At 39.3% G+C, this 19,836-nt stretch overlaps 1 protein-coding gene across 6 annotated transcripts in view; it reads left to right on the top strand.

Moving 5' to 3' along the window:
* The window catches only part of SYTL5 (synaptotagmin like 5), a 95,786-nt gene extending 79,930 nt beyond the window's left edge, over positions 1-15,856 (top strand). For all 6 annotated transcript variants that reach the window (XM_032679988.1, XM_032679987.1, XM_032679984.1 and 3 more), the window contains 6 exons: positions 178-280; positions 2,420-2,581; positions 6,096-6,204; positions 7,677-7,812; positions 9,027-9,235; positions 9,859-15,856. In XM_032679988.1, the coding sequence (XP_032535879.1) occupies positions 178-280; positions 2,420-2,581; positions 6,096-6,204; positions 7,677-7,812; positions 9,027-9,235; positions 9,859-10,001 (862 nt within the window). In that variant the 3' untranslated portion in view covers positions 10,002-15,856. The remainder of the gene's footprint in view (positions 1-177; positions 281-2,419; positions 2,582-6,095; positions 6,205-7,676; positions 7,813-9,026; positions 9,236-9,858) is intronic.
* The last annotated feature ends 3,980 nt before the right edge of the window (positions 15,857-19,836 follow it).

The following is a 19,836-nucleotide window of genomic DNA, read 5'->3' as shown; positions in this document are numbered from 1 at the left end:
TGTTGGTAGGTAAAGACCATATCTTTCCACGTTTCTCGTGTTCTCTGTTGCACATTTACACTGTTTATACTGAATAAATTAATTTCCTCATGTGTGTTGCTGATGCAGCAATGTCAGGTCCTTGCTCAAATTGGCCATTTTTTATTCCTTGCTAATAATTTTCTACTTGATTTGCAGATATGTCAAGGCGTACCTTCTGCCTGATAAGTCCCGCCAAAGTAAGCGCAAGACCAAAATTAAAAGTAACAGCACCAATCCAGAATTTAATGAGTTGCTGAAGGTGAGAACAGTCTCTCTCTCAGGCTGTGATGAATGTTTCACTTGTTCTCAAAGGTATTTTCTATATGTGTTCCAGTATGGGGATTAGAATCTGGAAGAGATGCCTTAAAAGGGAGGGTGTTTAAGCAAAAGCATTTACTAAACATATAAGTTGTGATTTCTGGCTTCCAGCATTAAAGAGCTGTTTTTGTTTGGTTGTCCCCTTTATAGGTAAAACAGCTATCAGTTTCTATAGATCTCTTTCAAAACTGTTGATGTTCCCATCTAACCTGAGCTTAGAGTTGTTAAAAGCACCTTAAAGATTTTGTGTGCCTGATGCAGAAGTAAAGCTACCTTCAAACTTCCCATCTAACTGATTTTGAAGAGAAAAATAACATCCTGCAGTAAGATCTGAAATCTTCTGGAGGCTTTAATTTATTATGAAAGCAGAACTGACTTTGATAAGAAAAGATCAACAACTGTTTCTCTACTTGCCTCCCTAAAAAGCTGTGGCAAAGTTCATTCTCTGTTGCAAAAGATAAAGATGAATTACTTCCTTGAGGACTGATGGAGCACAATGTCCTCTGTTTCCCTGCCTTTAACCCATGTCCACTACACAGGGTGAACTATTCTGAGCTCCTCACAAGCCTCTTATTCACCTCTTATTCACATGCCCTGGTGCACTCTGTGGTGCAGTGGGCATGGCAGAGTTCACTGCCTGTCTGGGACCTGGAACTCAAGGCTACTGATTTATTCCCTTTGCTGTCAATTGAAGAGAGTTATCCAGCTGGCTGTCATGAAGCCAGAAACTACTTTTAGTTTCTCCTGAAATATTTCTTTTGTTGTTTCAGTTATGTTTTAAATAACTTTCTTATAATAGAGACAAATAGATGTTCCCTGGCCAGTATACTTGGCTTAACCTGGCTACAAAACCATTTTGGAGGCACACATACTTGGTCTGGCGGGACTGCTTGCCAAGGGAGAGTCTCTTTTATAGCGTTGGTTTTAAATGGTATATAGTAAAGTTAAGACTTGTCTGAACTGGAAAAAAGAAGGTGTTAGACTTAATTTAGCAAGTAACATGGCACTAAAGATGTTTGCTGGTAGGGAACTGGGCGAGGATATGACCTAGAAACTCCTGAAAAATACAAACTGTAACAAAAAGGGCTTGCTTGAATTGTGGGTAGGTAAGCAAGAGCTACGTCTCTTCATCCCAACTGAAAGTCCTGTTTAAAAAAAAAAAGAAAAGTAACTCAATCTGTCTGTATATTCCCTCTTTGACTTTTACTCCATTTGAGATTTTTCACAGTGGAACTGTGTTGGCATCTGCGATTAAGCTTTGTAGAAACATCTATACATTAATAACCAACTGACTCGACTGTTTCAGCTTTTGGAGAGTATGTGTCTCTGTTCAGACACTCTTCTTGATGCAAAAATAAGGCATCTGGGTCTCTTCAACCAACACTATGAGAAGAGTGAATTTCAGGGAGTTAATGAGCTTTTTGCTAAAAGCAGAGTGTGCAGAGCTAGATTCCAGATGTTTATAATCTTCTGTGTATTTGCTAGACTATAATGCTTTTTCAGATGAGTTTTTTAGTAGTGTTCAGAACCAACAATGGTAACTAAGATTGATACACTCAGTGCATGCCTTGCAGATGCAGTTGTATGTGTTTTCAGAACAACTTTTCAAAAGTTACAGAGATAAAACTGGAAAGGAGAGGATGCCTTCTATAAAGTAACATTCAGCAGACACTGTTTAGGGATGGAAGAACTAATAGGCTTTCTTATGAACTAAACTTTGACATTGATCTGCTTCTTTTTGCGTAAACTTGTAAGGAATTAACAGGATCATAGTTTTAAGCATCATAATTTACTTTATAGCCATAAATACCCAGTAAACAATAGGAAAAAAAAAGCCACAATTGTGATAGTAACATAAATTACTATAGGATGCATACAGCAAAGAAAAGAGATTTCACATTAACATTATGAGCTTTCTGGCTAGCTCAATCTTGTTTGCATGGAAAACAAATCTTTTTTCATGCTCCATTTGTTAGCTGCTGTGGGCTCTGTGAAATTGAGCTATAGTTGTTAAAGGTTCAGTGGAAACTATTATTTCTGCTTATTCTGAAAGGGTTTTTTTCTCTTTTTCTGTTGGTAGTATGTCATCAGTCACACACAGCTGGAAACCAGGACCCTACAGCTTTCTGTCTGGCATTATGACAGATTTGGACGCAACAGCTTCCTTGGGGAAGTGGAAATTCCATTCGATTCCTGGAACTTCGAAAATCAGGGCGATGAGTGGTTTGTGCTCCAGCCCAAGGTAAGGCTTTCCAGGGCTGGTGAAAGTGCTGTGAAGCAAATTTAGCAGCATTTAGTTATTTTTTCCTTTGGAACTTGTTTTTAAAGCAGGACTTTATGAGTGTCTAATATGACAATTAAAAAAAAAATCTTTGTTCTCTATTCAGTGAAGGATTACTGGTTTCAAAGTTTTCATGAAAGCTTCACATGTGATTGGCTACTTAAAAAAAAATAACGAAAAACCAAGTAAACCATAAGTTCATCTTGTAATGAACTGCAGTAGAAAAATGACCTAGTAAATAGAGTATTTTTTTTAAAATAGCACATAAAACAAAGGGCTTTCCTACCACTCTCCCTACCCAACCCCTAAGAGTTTATTGAAGAAACAGACTTTTTTTTTCCAATTTGAAGTGCTTTATGCCTTTCAGCTGTGACAAAATGACTTCTTAGTCTCTCATTCACCTTAACTAGAAAGGTACCTGATAAGCCTTCTCAGCCAGCAAATCAACTGGTCTGTGAAACACTGTACTTAACGAAGGACAGGATGACTCCTGTCTCTAGTGCACCACCTGCTTTGGGAAAGGTCTTTATTTTTGGAAAATATTCAAAGACCTACTGTAAACTAGAGGATTAAAGGCTTCTGCCTTCCTTGCTCCTGCAGCAGCCTTAATCCCCAGGAATTCTACCATTTCAGAAAATGTAACTTTCTTGTTGTGGAAAAATATGAGGTGTACAACAAACGCTGTCAAATTGACTCAATGACTTGTTTGTTCTGTGTTCATTACATTTAAAGAAATAGTATTAAATTTGGGGTTTTGGGAGAATGTGTTTGGTTTGTGCCTTTCTCTCAAGTGGGATATGGATCCAATTGTTGTATAATTTATTTCTAGGTGTAGCCCTTTGCAAGGCTTACACTTAAATTGTCATAAATTTATATTTTTTGGTAAATAATTTGCCAGAAGATACATGTGGAAATTGATCTTTTCTTTGAACCCTTATACACCTCATGCTTTATAAGAGGCAGGGTTCTAGTTCAGTTTACTTTATGGGGATGACCACCAGCTCTTCCTTCATGGACAAGACCACGTGAGACCAGGAACAGGAATTGGCTAGTGATGGCAAACATGTTTCAGCCAGCACTGTGTTCAGGCCACGATTATACCGTCCTCTTCTTACAAGCTTGCTTCATGTAAATCACTTTTCTTGGATCTGCACTTGAAGTAGAAGAAATGTCTACTCCATCTCTGTCACAGCTCTGGCTGATGTCAGGTGTTGCTCTTATTTAGTACCCACCTGTCTACAACAGTAACACAAACATTTAGTAGTTGTTTTGCTTGCAGTTTGTATGGTCTGAAATTGAGCTTATCATGCAGTAGTCTCTTTGTCACCTCATTTCAGTCTTTGGGGATTTGTGTGGGTATGGGTGATTTCTTTTAATCCTAACAGGGAGAAAAAAAAAGACTAAAAAAGAGTCATGAAGCTTTCCTGCTCAGGAAAAAAAGTAGTAAAGTGCTAAGCATTTCAGCAGTTTCAGCTGGAAGGTGCTGTCTTGTTATTTTCAAACTCATTAAAAGGATTTTTAAATTACTTCATTTTTACCAAAGAAAACAAACACAGAATCGGTCTTGTCTGCCTCCAAAGTTGCTATATATAATGTTTCTAAACTTAAAACGCTGCTAGGGTCTTTGATTAGCAAGTAAAATACTTCTCTAAAAAGTACTGGTTAAAATGCATGCAAATGACATACTGTTCTCCTATATGAACTGCCTGATAGAGACAGCAATGGAGTAGTGCCAGTGAAACATTTTCCGGGTTTTATTACAGTGCTTTATTTGTTCTGTCATGAATCATTTAGTTCCTTTAGTGGAAAGGTTGGAGGCTTTAAGACACGTTTCTTCTATGAGTATTGAAAGGCCTGTTTTCAAGAGGAATGTGGTTAAATCAGAAAAAGGAGAGAAAATAATTCTGTGGTTAAAGAGGGGACAGAGTCTAGAGTCATGTTGTATGTGGGTTTGGGGGAGAGGTTGATAAATTTTTTCTGATATTAGAACTTACATGATTTCTTGTCCACTGGCAAAACAGAAAACAAATTAATCCTTGCTGCCTTTATGGGAAAGTCGATCCCAAACTTGCTTAACTTAGACCATAAGTGAGCTGCCCAATTGGCAAAATGTAGATGTTGTGCAAATTATTCCACAGCCATTTACTACAGGTTTTCTTTTGTCCTTTGTAGCAGCAGCTGACAATGGACACTGGTGTGAGAGGACTGCGTTTCTTAGTCAGTGCAGCAATGTCTGTGTTGCTGTAAAACTACTTCAAAGTCACAAAAGGGCCATGTTGTCATCACTAAAACTGCTTTGTTCTCTGTCCCGTCCCTGGGTGCAGACTTAGCCCCACTGAGCATGGTTAGTGCCTCAGCCTGGAATCTGTGATATGAAGGCAATGCTGACTCTGTGTGTATCACTGTATGTATTTCTGGTGGGATTTTTTTGGTTGTTTCTCTTCCTAATAGAATTTTGACCTTCCCGGGGCGTCAGCAAACAAGCTGAATGCATCTCAGAGAAATACAGTCACAGATCAGACATTCATCCACAAACAGTTCTTTAAAGGCTTAGGTGGTGCCTTGGTGTGTGTCTTGCAGTTCTGGAGGATCCTCTCCCTTTATGTGCTTTGTCCCTGTGAGGAGATCAGGAAGATTTACTGCTACCCAAACCTAAGCACTGAAGCATGGACTGAAATCAAACTGTAGAATGACTTGGGTTGGAAGGGGCCAAGTCATCTTATTCCAAACACCCTGCCACGTGCAGATCCCTCTGTGTTACACCTGTTGTTCTAAAATGAAGTTTCTAATTTCTTACAATGTGAATGGAAGTTCAGCATGCTGCCAGTGAAGGCCTAACATTATTTTAACAAGGATGGTCTGAGAAGCACTGAATGCATTCTTCCTGGACAAGATTCAAATGTTTATAAAGCAAAAAGATGCAGGAATGCAGAAATTGTAGCTGTGTAGAAAAGGAAAAGGACATTGAGAACAACAGTTTTCAAGAAGTTTTTCTGTTTCAGAGCTGTAGTCTGCTCCCTCTCACCTTTTTTACCCACATATCTATTCCAACAGTAACTCAGGAGTGACTCCTCTAAAATACATGAAACTAAATGCAGTTTAAAATCTTGACTGGAGGAAATAAGGGATGATTGTCAGCTTAAATCAGCTACAGCTTATATACCCAGAAATAAGTTTTAGGGGTTTTTTTGCTGTTAGTTTGCTTCACTTATTCATGCTAGATAAGTCTCTCCTCTGTATGTTCACTGAACAGTGTCTAATGGTTTATTTTTCTGAGAACTTGCATTCCCTGGCTCGGAAAGCTTTCTAAAACATGAGTGCTTTCAACCTGGAATGTCTAATTACCTGAAAGTGGCCTGGTGTGTCTTGATATGTTTAAGAACTGTTTCAAACACTGTGTTAGTACAACAAAATTGAAATCAAAAGGAGAAATATGAATGATTAACCTTGGCTGGTTTGTTTGTTTTCTCTTCAGGTGGAGGTTGCAACAGATTTTGGACTTCAATATAAAGGAGAGCTGACAGTTGTTTTACGTTACATTCCCCCAGACAGAAACCTAATGCTTCCTCTAGGGCAGTTTCAAGGTAAAACAAACATTAATGGTAGCATTATAATATAACATCCCTCTGAGTATTAAAAATCCTCACCTGGGGCGAAGTAATGGTACTAGTGAAGATTGAAATCATACTTAAATATGCTAATTGTGTTCATCTGTGGAAATTTTGAACCATGAGTATGTTTCTCCTTCTCCATTCTCTTCACTTGCACTGAACTTCAGGGGAGAGAAGGTGAATGGGCAATCAAGGGTTGTTGTGTGTCTGTGACCTAACTAAAAAAAAATCCAGACATTAGATAACATGGCCAAGGGCAGTCACAGAGAAATAAATTGTCTGCATCATAGTCTGTGAGTACTTTGTTCAGCTAGTACTGAACACATACAGTGTTTACCTGATCAAAGTAATAGACTTCACTTAGTTCTTGACGCTTAATTCTCCTTAAGCTGCCTCCTCAGTTTCACTCTTTTTTTTCACACCATTTTTCCTCTGCTCATTCTTTCTGTATTACTGCTGTAATTTAGTCCTGCAAAATATTATTTAAGTTCTTTAAGATGAATCATTATTTTGGTCAGCAATGAACAAGGGAAAATAGCTACTAACTCTTTGCCTTGTAGTAGCACGAGGAACTGCAATCCTTTGAAGTGAAAGCAATCACTGTCTTAGCAACAGTATTGCTTGTTAGCATTTGCATTTGATAGATATATCAGATATCTTTCTTTGCCTTTTCCTTTTTTTTTTGGACAGGTGACATTCCCTCTGCTAGCAGTAAGGTTTTCTCAAGGTTTTCTCTCATAAAAGCTGATTGTTGCCTGCTGAGTCCAGATATGCTGTCTGCATTTTTTTTAATTAATATCTTTTAGCATCACTCCTGATCTGTATTTCTGATGTTTTCATACTGAATCAGGGTGTATGATCCCTGCTGATAAGCTTCTTAGAATCTGCAGCAGCAGCAAGGACACATGTCCTTGTGCTGCTGTTTGAAAGCAGTAGTGTGTCAGTGAGCACTCTGTCCTTCATATGGTCTCTGAGAAGCTGTGCATCCTTACACATAGGATACATTTGGTTTCTTTCTGGATTTAAGCTTTGGGACAAAGGTTTTATAGCTTGCTTTATGGTCCAGGGCTGCCTTAACATCAGCAGTAGAAGCAGATTCTGAAAAGTGAGTAGGATTTACAGCACATGAATCCTTTGTGTTCAGCAGAGTAATCCACAAATACTTATGTTCTCACAGGACTTCAGATAGGACAGACTGTTGTGTCCTGCAAGGACTAGCTAGTTACATGGCCAAGTTCTTTATCAAACATGGAGTGACCTTTCTGACCCTGCCTTACTCTTTTCTCTACCCATAGAGAATCAGAATCTCCTCATAAGGAATGCTTTAATCCCATTGCAGTAAATTATTTTAAAAAATCTAACCAAGACAATTTATGTTTCCAAATCAGTCTTACAGTATATATATAATTTCTGATGCTGATGTTGCAACTTTGTTCTATGTATAGGAAAGAAGAGCTTTAAAAAAGGAAAAAAAGGAGATTCTCACCTGCCATCTGGAGGTATATTAGAAGTCCTCATCAAAGAAGCAAAGAATTTAACAGCAGTGAAATCAGGAGGCACATCTGACACTTTTGTGAAAGGGTTTGTGGCTTTTTTTTCCTCCACTTTTTTTTAATGGCTGCACTGAATCATATTTTGCCTGACCCAATTTTTTTCAATATATCTGTATATGTGTGTGTGGAGTGTCAGTCCTGAAAAGCAACTGGCACCTCGAAATTGTTTGCTGAAGAGAAGGATGCTGTGGAACAGGGGCAGAGAGGTATGAGTTGTCCCAGGGGTTAAATACAAACATATTTGTATACGTCTGAGTCAAGAAACAGAACCATTCAAACATAAACAATCCAGTTGCTGATGTACCTGATGTTATAAAACACAATGTTTGGCAAAAGAAAACACTTCCACTGACATGTTGACATGGATTACTCAGTAGCGTGGAACAGGGCTCTGTTTTCCTTGGACTATTGGTCTGTCGTGTCATGGCCAAAAGCATAATGGAGTTGCCATAAACCATTTGAGGTTCTGCAGTGTTCTAATTACAGCTTGAGGTAATTTGACATAAAGGAGCCCACAGTTAACCCACTGCAGTAAATAGCTCATGTTTATTGTCAAGTAAAAGCCTACACAGAAATCCTGATCGAGGTCTAGAGATATAATTTGTTTGTGTGTTTGACCCTTTAGTACTTATGTGCAATCACATAGTTATTCCATCAACTTTGCTGAAGAAGGTGAAGGTAAAGACTATAAAAACTTGTAAAGACCTCTGATTTTTCAATTAGAATATTAAATTCTTTCAGTTTCACTAAAGGAATTCTCCACTACAAGTAAAATGTGAAGAAGTTGTCAGCATTTGTGTTTCTGCACTCAGTGGGGCTTTAGGCAACTCAAATTTATGATGCTAACTTGCTCAAGTTCCTTATCAGTCATTTTCATTTCCTTCTAGAGGGTCTCTTGTCCTTCTTTGAGAGGGACATTGGACAAGGTGACTCCAGAGGCCCCTTCTAGCCAATGATTTATGATTCTATCTATATTTAGCCTCACTGAAATAAAAAATCTGTGGTTGCGACCCAAGTCTTGGGCAAAGAGACCTAATTCCAATTTCTGCTGGTGATAACTGACACTGTAACTATAGGAACAAATTAAGCACAAATGCAAAATATGCACTTCAGGTATATACTTAATACTGGTGGGGAGATGGGGTTCTGATCCCATTTGAACCTTTACATCGTTGTAACTCCTTGTGAATATTATGCAACAACCCATCTACATATTCAGTTTTCCTTTTCTGTATCTCACAGATACCTGCTCCCAGATGACAGCAAAGCTACAAAACACAAAACTCCCATAGTAAAAAAGAGCGTGAACCCCCAGTGGAATCACACCTTTGCCTTCAGTGGCTTGAATTCAAGGGATATACGCAACGTCTGCCTAGAACTGACTGTGTGGGACAAGGAGTCACTTTCCAGCAATATTTTTTTGGGAGGTGTCCGTTTGAGCACTGGAAATGGTGAGGTCCCATCTGACTCATGATTGCTCTTCTTATTTTGCTCTCCTCCTTCCTCACCCCACGTGCTTAATGTGTGGGAAGGACAGAAATGTTACAGAGTGTTTGGAAAGTATATGGGAACTTCGGGAATGTGAAAAGGGAGAGGAGGCAACATGTAATAGATAGATATTTTAGATGAACATAAATAATTTAGTTCTTTCCTTCATTGAGTGAGATACATAAATTGTGTGCCAAGTTGTATATCTGCACAGTCTAGAAGAACTGTGAACATCTTGAAGTGTTCCTTAGCATCCCAGTGAGAAGGAGGAGACTTCTTTTGTCCAGCAGCAGCCTTTCCGCTGATGATGACCTGGAAGAGGTGTGAATCCATTCCTCCTCTGTTAGGAAAAAGTTGCTTGTGGTGCAGAGTGGGAAGGTTTATATGCCTCTGGTCATGTGCCACAAAGGAGTTTTATGACAAACTGGTGCTTTCCAGGAGCTAACTGTTTTCAGTATAGCTCCCTGTACAGATGGTAGTGTAAAGTGCTCAGCATTTTTTTGTACACTGTTGTAGCAAATGAGCAGTGATATTAAGTAACTGCTTCCTAATATGACAAAATGCCTTGTGTTTTTATAATTGTCAGGTGTAAGTAACGGCAAAGAGGTTGACTGGATGGACTCTCAGGGGGAAGAGCAGCACCTCTGGCAGAGGATGATTGACAGTCCGGGAGTTCCAGTGGAGGGGATATTAATGCTGAGATCCAGCATGGGAAAACGCAGACTCTGAAAGACTTTAACTGCTGAGGAGTACAACATATACTCCTGACTTCAGTGGTGTTCAGGCTCTTGCCACTTTGCCCATTTGAACAAGGGGAAGGGTTGTACTCTCGGATGTTAAGGCTCTGAGTGAGATTCCAATGCATTCTGCACTTCCACGCACACATTTTTTACCCAGGTTTCCTGTGTGAATTATATTTCCCCTGAAGCCAGTGAGAATTGGACCTTGTACAGAGATGGGACTGGCTTTCTCTGTCCCTTCTGGTGACTGGTGTGCAGATGATGAGTACTTCTTCTTGAGGGATGCTCAGAGTGACAATTCTCTAGCTGGTAATTTAAAAAGTAACACCAGGTTTACATATCTCCTTCTGGGTCAAAGATGGCCTAGAAGGCAGCACTGGTACAGTGCAAGCAGATTCAGAGTGAGTCTGTGCTGTGGGATTTGAAAGTTAAGGAGCCATAATGGTATGAAGGGTAACGAACAGCATTTCTTTACTGTATTTACTTGCTGGGCTGTGCAGAGGTGCACTTGGGACCAAGCAGCCAACCAAGGAAGGCCAGTGGAGTGTGCTGCACACTAGAAATGGGCAGCAGGTGAGCAGTGCTGGTGAACAGGCATGGATGTTTTAATGCACTGTATAAAAGGTGGACTTGGTTCAATGTAAGCAAAGAAGCTCTAATGAAAACAAAACATAACAAATCCTCAAAGAGTTTTCAGAACTGTATGATATTATTGTGTTTTCATTCAGTTGACAGCTCTAACAGGATCTTTTGATGTCACTGAACAGATGGAGTCTGTCTGCTCCACATGCCTGTCCCCATCTACGTTGCTGAGATAAGACATATACCAGGTTTGGACATAATTAGATAAGAACTTCATTCAGTAGATCGTGTAGTAAAATAATGAGATTGAAGCACATGCCAAAATGATTTGCAAAACTGTAGAATTTTCCCTGGAAGGTCTGGGATCCCACTCAGATGTACCCATGCATAGAACAGGAATTTTTTCTCCTGAACACCCCTCTGTGAGTTGAGTGGATTTGTTGATGTGTGGGTCTTGGCCAGTTCAATCATTAACCTGATCGACCACGACAATTGTTCAACAGTAATTTTGCCATTTGGATTCCGAAAGTGACTTTTCCACCTATTCAGATCCCTCATCCTTTGGGATACACAGGTCATTTGTGAAGAGCATGCTGCTTTGAATAGCTTTTGTGGGCTAATTCTACCATAATGAAACAGGATTATAACGTTTTCTCAAGGACAGCACGTGTCCTTGAGATATCCTATTGGATAATAACATAATTGTATGGCAGGTGATTTCTCAGGGTATAAGACAAAGGAAGATCAGGAAACTGAAAGAAAAACATTTCTTCTGGATTTTCCAGAGTTAGAACGCAGTTTTCTATTTGTACTGGTAAATTAATCTATAACTTTTCTTCTCTTTTTTATTTTTAATTCCAAAATTTTCTCTTTGGAAATATAGTATTAGTACTAAGGAAACAATTTGAAATACATGGAAATTTATGTAGATTACTGGAAAAAACCCACAAACTATCAGTGTGTCATTGCCTGTAGATCAAAACACCAATATTCAAATATTTCAGTGAAGAAAAAGACCATAAAATCTAACTTGAGAGAAATTGCAAGAAATCTAGATTGAACAACAGAATATGAACTGATAGCTAAGTAACTACAGCAGGAAATTTTGACATCTGTAATTATACAATTACATACAAGTGTTTAGAGCTGAATTCAAAACCTTAAAATTTAATGTCCTTTTTTTTTAAGATATTTTATACTGTTTTTTGTTTGACTGGCTGGAAACTACAGAGAAGTTCACAACCAGTCTTTTAAAATCCTAATATTACTGGACAAAAAAATATTTATTTATGTTAAAAATATGAGTTTTAATAAAATTATTTATTTCACTATGAATATTTTCTATCAAAATTGTGATATGACTTTTAGAAGTCATTGGAGGTATTGTTTGTCCAGTTGGAGACTCACAGTTTTCAGAAACTATTGAGTAATCTTTGAAAATAAAATTCTCTTAGAGAAGCTCAGATTGGTAGCCAAAATTCAGAAGCTACTCAAGAAAACTGACTTCATTCTCCTTCTTTATTCTTCGTTTTCTTCAGAAGTTTGACTCAAAATGGGCAGTGAAGCAAGTCTAGTGTAGTTTACCTGGCTTTTCCTTTTTCTAACCTAAACAATTCTATGATTCTACAATTCTGTGCCGCAGATGCTGTGAGCTGATAAATTAGAGCACAAATATGAAGCACATAACATTTTATGACCTTTTTCTGATCATAATGGTCTGTCTTTAAATACTAGATAATTTTTTTCTATCAGTATTTTCGAAAGCGAAACCAAACCTAACTTTTAGTACCTAAACTACCTCTGGCTTTAACACAGTTGTTATAAGTTCTCTTGGTTGTTTGTACTGAAACTGAATTTATTTTGGAAATAATGATATCACATGGACATGTAGGCACAAACTTGATATTTTTTTCTTGCTAGATTGTTGATTCAAACAGATAAAGTTTGCTGAATCTAAAGAAAATTTTCATTTGAGATAAAATTCCAGCCAGAGTTGTAGAGGAACACTGGGCTTTGGATGGTTTGCTTTTGTTTCATTTTGATGGTGAAAATGAGAAAAATAGTAAGAACACAAAACTACTCCAAGCTGAACCTCAAACTGGGCACTTTTTCATTTGCCAAATTGAAAACCTTAAAGTAATTTTAAACTGAATTTACTCTTGCATGGAGTACAAGAGCTTGTCTAATTTTTTTGAATGGTACTTCCTAGCCTTCTAAGCATGAACATCTTAGCTAAATCAGGTCTTGCTTTGAAAGAAAAAAAGTTTATACTTTACTGCTTCAACTTCTGCCCATTTTGGTGCTATGGTAGAGTTTGTGATGAATGGTCTCTTCTGGGAGGTGTCACCCAGTGCACACACGGACTTTAAGTTCAGCCTTTTCCTTCTAAAGGGCCAAATATCACCTGAGCCCACACCTGAAATTATAGTCTGGGCTATGAATAGGCTGCAGGGATCAACTGCAGTTGAATGTATGAAAGGAACGATTTCACCTGGGAAGCAATTTTGGTCAAGGCGCTGGTTTTTGCCACGATGAGATTTGGAGTAGCACAGTGAAATTACCTCCTGGTTTAGCAGTGACAGTTCTGCAGTGTGGTAGCACATAATAGATGTCACACCCATCATAGCCTGGGAGAGATGATGAGCATCATATAAACACTGGAGCAATCTGGAATGTTTTGCTGCTCTGTGATGTTATCGGCACATTTGTAGGAAGCGTCTGATTTACGGAAAATGTCGCATTTGATTACATCTCTCGTATCTTTGTTCTCTCCTTCTATAAAAACGGTTTATGGTTTGGAAAAAGCACAAGATGATTAACTGCAGATGTGATTTCTTGTTTCCCGGATATTTGAATTAATTGCCTATAATTGTGCGTCATCATGTTCTGTGTGTCACCAGGCTGAACAAAAAGACAGAAAGACAGGAATTACACTAAAGCCTTTCTTTTCCATCTATCTGTGTTTATGGTATTGAAGGTCCGTGAATGGTTTATTCAAGGATAATTTTTAGGAGGAAATAACCACAATTTTACCATTGATTCATAAACTCCTGCCCTGTGTAAATAGATACAACAGAGCTTATTTTTCTGAAGTCTTTTTCCACACAGACCTGAATAACTGAAGCTGCATCAGTGGAGAAGAAATCTGCTCTATGCTTTTAGAAAATGTGTTACAAACCACATTTTACTCTGATACATAATTTTTTAGCAAGGTAAGTACAGGGTGTTCATCATTATCTTTTCCCCCTTGTGATGAGAGTTTGACGGTTCAACGTATTAAAGAAGAATAAAAGTGCAACTTTTTCTATAAAAGGTCAATTGGACCAGTGAATACACCTACAGACCATGCCAGTATCTATCAAAAAGCTGATGCTGAGGGCTCTCCAAGCCCTGCCATCAGACTTTGGTATCCAGCCTTGTTCTCTAGAAGTTTCTCTACTCTGTTGACTATCTGGGAACTCTGGGCTTCTAAATATTGGTGCTCTTGCATGTTTAGATACCAAAAGCAGGGTAAAATAGGTATGAAACGACCTCCCCATCTCCTCTACCTCCATCATGTTGAGTGAGAGTGGGAGGAAAGCTGCAAAGACTCTGAGAGACACTGTTGCCATCTTCCTTTGCTAATCCAAGTGCCATTGCCTTCTGTGGATGCCTTTTAGATGCCACTTTCTCGTCTTTCTTTCCCAGCTGGATGCTTTGGCAGATGATTTAAGAGAGAAGACATTGGGATGGTGAGCATGTTTTGATCATGGTGCATTAGATTGGAAAGTTATTCTTCTGTGTCTCTTCTAATGCAGATTATGCTAAGGTAGCATGAAGGAAGCATTTTTATATATTAATTTTTGATTTTTCTCATCCTTACTGGTTAGGCCCTGCTAAGTGCAATTATTCTAAATTGTATTCTGCAAAATATCAACTCAATTGTAGCAGCAGAGCAGCCCTTGAGCATTCGCTGGTATAAATTGATAAGAACAGGTAACAGGGGGTTTGAGCCTAATCTTGGCATAATTTTGGCTTCTTGAGGAGTATGCACAGTGCCCAGCTTCAGACATGTAAAGTTTGCATTTTGCTCTACAGAGTCAATGAAGAGAAAGGCTGCTTGGATCTCTTACACCTTTGGAAAAGAGATGAGAGTCCTATTTCCACAGCTGTGTAGTTTGTGGATTCACACAAGACAGTAAAGGTTGTATCTGAATCTTTGCAAGGGTCTCTCTTCCCTTCATCCCTTCATTTGGTTTGGTAGCCCTGACCAGAAGGTTCTACCTGAACACTAATCTTCAGTTTCTGGAAAGAGGCACCATGCAGAAGTGAAGTGACAGCCCCACTTACATACAAGGTTAAGACTGAAATTTTACTTCCTTAACACAGTATTGATTTACAGCACTTTGCCACAGTGACAGAAATAAGCATCTCCTGAAAACTGTCCATGCACTTTATAAAATATTTTTTTTAAGTACGAAAAAAAAATTATATTTTTATTTATTTATTTATTAAGGATAGAAATGTTAACATTGGAGAACCCTAGAGAAATGTTGGTAGAACATGTGGTAAATTCCAAAATAGGATGCAGGCTTTGATTTGCAATGATGCCCTTCACCACAGCTCAGCAGGAGGTGCTGAGAAGCATTCTACCAGAACCTTACCACTGTGTCCCATAAATTTCCTGCCTGGTGATTTCATGTTTGCAAATGCTGTTTAATAAGTGGTAATAATACAGTGTCAGTTATACTGTGTATATTGACACTGACGCAGGAAACTGAATCTCAACTTGCTTTTTAGGTGTTTTTGTGTTGCTTTTGAACCTTACCCTTGCTGCATCTTGGCCCTTTATTTAGACTAGTTATTTCAACAATTCCACTTTGTGGCAATAACATATGTATGGCTGTATGCTACTGCTCCTGACTGCTCAGTGTATATTTTTGAGGATAGGCCTAATTCTTGAGATTTGTCTAAAGCCAAGTATAGTCATTTGTTGCAGCAATTATGAAATGTCACATATCCCTCGTTCTGCCTTTGTTCTGCTTAAAATCTGTTGCTAGCAATTTGTTTAATTATGCTGCTGGACATGAACAGTAGTAGTACTAAATGGCATTGCAGTATGTTAAGTTCTGCCCAAATTTAGACAAAGCAATGTTTCCTGCTGAGAACATTTTTGTACTGTGAGTTGTACATTCAGTTTTGTGGACAAAGGTGAATGGTAATACATTTGAAACTGTTGTCAAGATTTCTGTTCTGTCTTTTAAATTAAAATACTGAAACGTTGCTGAGTCTTTGTCTCTTCTAAAATGCATCACAGCAAACTATGAGCAGGTCTTCCAGGAATATCCCACATTATCTCGTTGAGGTAAAGGCATCACTTACATGTGATGACTAATGCAAGAGACCTTGCATGTCTTCAGAGGTGGGACTCCATTGATGATGTCTCTGTCTCTGCTTTTTTTTTTTTTTTGTTTATCCTAAAAACTCTTAAAGTGTAGAAATTAAACTATTTTTGATTTCATAAGCAGATCTTCCCCTCTATTTCTGAAACTCCAGCCCTAGTTCAAGGTCCTGCCCACCTGCAAATCCACATATGTTCAAAACTTATATTTTCTGTAATTGTTGGTCCTGATTTCTTTATTGTTATTGTTATTATTATTATTATTATTAAGAAAAAACAAGCATTTTATCACTCAGTTTATACCTACAGCTGAGTCATGTTCAGGTCAACTTACCTCAGAGCTGAGGGCTCTCTTGCATCTTCTCTTGGTTCTCCAGTTCCCTGGGATTTTTTATCTTGCTGTGTCTTCCCTGCTGCCTGAGAATGGTCCTGGGCTCTGAGCTTGCACTGCCTTTGCTCACTTTGGAGTAGTCCAAAAGTCTGGTTCAGCTCCTGGGTTCCTTTGCCCAGGTTAAGGGAGACCAGCTCAGGGGGGCTCACTGGTCTCTTGGTGTGATTTGAGCACAGGCAGATGAGTCTTTTTTTCCCTCACGCCACTCCTGTTCAGCTCATCCCCACGCTGGTTCTGGCCTTTTTGGGGAAGTCGAACACCTGTAAACTGAAAAGCAGGTGCAGGTGGGGAAGAACCCTCCTGCCGTTTCTCTGCTCTTTGTACTTTTGCTTGGGACTGTCCTTAAGGATTTTCATGGACATCTAGATGACACTTCTGTAACTTTGGTACAATTGAACTGCAGTCTCTCCTCCCCTTCTCTTTGAGGTGATAGATGCCAAATTTCCCTTGTAAATTTGAAGTATGGGCCATCCTAATTACTGAAATGTAGGTCTTGGTTACTTTCTGGCTGTGTGGGTAGCAATAGGAGATATGATGGTAACTAGATATGCACTAGTATATTCTGTGTGGATGTTGGCTTTCCCAACTGTTCCCCTTGTGCTTCACAGAGCATTCAGCAGCTGGATTACTGCTTGAAAGGGACCAGAGAAAAGCATGTGCTCTCCTCAGCTGTCCGTGTCCTCACTGGCTCCTCTAGTCCAAGGCAGCCTTGCTGCTCTCTGCCTTCCAGCATCTGCAAATGGTTTCCTACTCTTCCCTTCACCAAGCTGCCATAAAAATATCCTCCAGCCACAAATGGGGAGAGAGAAATGGGCAGCAGCTACACAGTCAAGAGGAGCTGTTCCACCTCCTGATGGTGTGAAGCACTCGCTGCCTTTTCCCTTTCTGTGGATGTACAATAGGAACAGAGACTGTGTTGAGTGCCTGGAAGTGATCAAGTGCTGAGATTGCACAGCTTAAGCTCCATTATTTCACCACCTTCATTTAAAAAGTGGGTTGTGATTGTAAGAGTATTTAAATATACTTCAGGTTACTTTTTAGCCTCTGCATTTTCATTAATTATGTGATGCACTCTGACTCACGTTCTTATGTAAGTACTGAGCTGTAATGAAGCTGCATGTTATAGTCATTTAGTGCAGAGCTGTTAAGGGTCATTGGTGTTTTCATTAAAACACAAAACTTTCTGTCCCAGAGGGAAGGGGTTTCAACTTCAAGAAAAGGGATGTGCAACTCCAAATTTTGTCTCTCCACTGCAGCTGTATAGGATATGTGTGACAGCAGGGATTGTTCTCATCTAATTAGGTAGATTATTGGGTAGAATCTGGGGAAAATCAGACCATTTATAAGACTACTTTGTGTTGAGAAATTGCTGCCTCCCACAATTTATCTCACTGGTTTTGTTTGTTAAAGATGCTGCATGTCAGAAACAAGGAATTCTTTTCTGATCTAAAGTAGTTGAAGTCTTTTTGTTCATATTCAAAACTGAAAAGTACCTCCAGATTGATGTAGAAACCTCCAGCCTGTGACTGTATCCACACACTGTGATGTGTCACACATCCTGCAATGAACAGCCTGGAGGCGGGAGTGGAAAGGACAAGACTTATGGCAGGTCTAATATTCATGTTTTAAACCAGATTTGCATTTGGACAGCAATGGTAGGATCAGAGCTATGCAAGGAGAGCCATGTTCATAGTACAAGAGAGACTCCAGACAGTAAAACTTCGAGGGAGAAGAATTTTCTGTTAAACCTTTAATTAAAAAAGTGTACAGGTGTAAATACTGAACCTTGTTTATGCAGTTTTATTTTTTCTGGGACCAAAAGGCTACAGGATGAATTATTGGAATATATTTGAATATATAATTGCTGGCCTAAGGACAGAAATACTAAGTCCCTTGTTCAAACTCTAGTTTCCAAAAAGGCTTTTCTACTACATCCATGTGTACATCCAGGCTGATTTGACTCCAAAACAGAGATGGCAAATGGTGTTTTTCACTGTTCCCCATAAAAAATATACAACAGAAAATGCCAGAAACCATGTATTACTAATCAAGAACAGCTTTTCTTAATCATAGGATTGTAATAGATGTTCTGTGCAGAACTATAACCAGTAATCCAATCACTCATGCACTCTCCTGCACTTAACTCAATTTCCTGTAACAACCTAGTGATTGCAATCACTTTCCTGATTGTAGCAATTTTAAAGCCCTGCTCCTGTTCACCCAGTCGTGAAAGATGACTGAATGCACTGACTTTGTACCTAAATCAAAATGGAACAGCAGCAGATTGGAATTGCAGCAATACAGGAGAAAAACAGACCCTTCTGAGAATTTTTTTTTTTTAATAAATTTTAAATCAGTGGAAATCACTTGCTCTGCTTTTTCAGTGAGAAAAGTGAGGGGGAAAAAACCCTCCAAACCTACCCACCTGTGATTCATGCTATAATTAGAGGCAGGCTGAAGAACCTGAGCCAGAGAACTGGGGCCACAGCAGTCTGTGTATGGATGTGCCCTTGGGCTCTGTTCTACCTTCCTGGAATCATAGAATTACAGAATGGTTTGGGTTGCAAGGGATCTTACTATAGTTCCAACCTACCTACTGTGGGCAGAAAAGTTTCCCCTAGATCAGGCTGCTCAGAGCCCCATTCAGCCTGGGCTTGAACATCTCCAGGTTCCAGTGCCTCACCACCCTCACAGTAAAGAATTTCTTCCCAACATCTAGTCTAAACCTGCCCTCCATCAGCTTAAGGCCATTTCCCCTTGTTCTATCACTACATGCTCTTGCGAAATTTCCCTCTCCAGCTCTCTTGTAGGCCCCCTTTAGTCTGCAATGAGGTGTCCTTGGAGCCTTCTTCAGGCTGAACAGCGGCAAATTGCTCAGCCTGTCTTCCTTGGAGAGATGTTCCAGCCCTTTGATCAACTTAGTGTCTCTTCTCCGGGCTTGTTTCAATGGGTCCATGTCCTTGGTGTGACTGGCCCTGTCTAATTTTCTTAACCACTGCTGTTAGACAGCAGAGGAAAGGCAACTGGGGTGCAGCTGTGTCCACCACCATGCTGGCTCTTATACTCCTTGCTCCTTTATAGTGGGTTCAGGACTTACTTTATTTTGGGCTTGGTCAGGTCTGGAAGATAAAAGTAATTTCTCTGATTTTTTTCATCACCCCTCTTGTCCTTGCAGCTTACTCCTAACAGCAATACTTGTAAAGCTCAGCCAGGGCTGCCTTGACCCCCAGTTGCTCATACAGACCATCCTGTTCAGGAGGCATGGCATGCCACCACTCTCCTTGGTGCTGTCATGCCTCAGTCCACAAGTTAGCTTTTGCTAGCTAGTGCCGTGGCCGACTTCCCTCTCTTCACAATCTGCTCCTGATAATGAATTAACGAGGGACTATCTCTTTAAAAAAGTTTGTGTGGTTTGTTTTTGTTTTGTTGGGGGGTTTTTATGTTTTTGGTTGCTTGGTTTGTTTTGTGGGG

This window comes from Chiroxiphia lanceolata, chromosome 2 (assembly GCF_009829145.1).
Source record: "Chiroxiphia lanceolata isolate bChiLan1 chromosome 2, bChiLan1.pri, whole genome shotgun sequence".
Lineage (NCBI taxonomy): Eukaryota > Metazoa > Chordata > Aves > Passeriformes > Pipridae > Chiroxiphia > Chiroxiphia lanceolata.
Note: the sequence above shows the minus strand (reverse complement) of the source record. Positions and strands in the feature narration are given on the sequence as shown.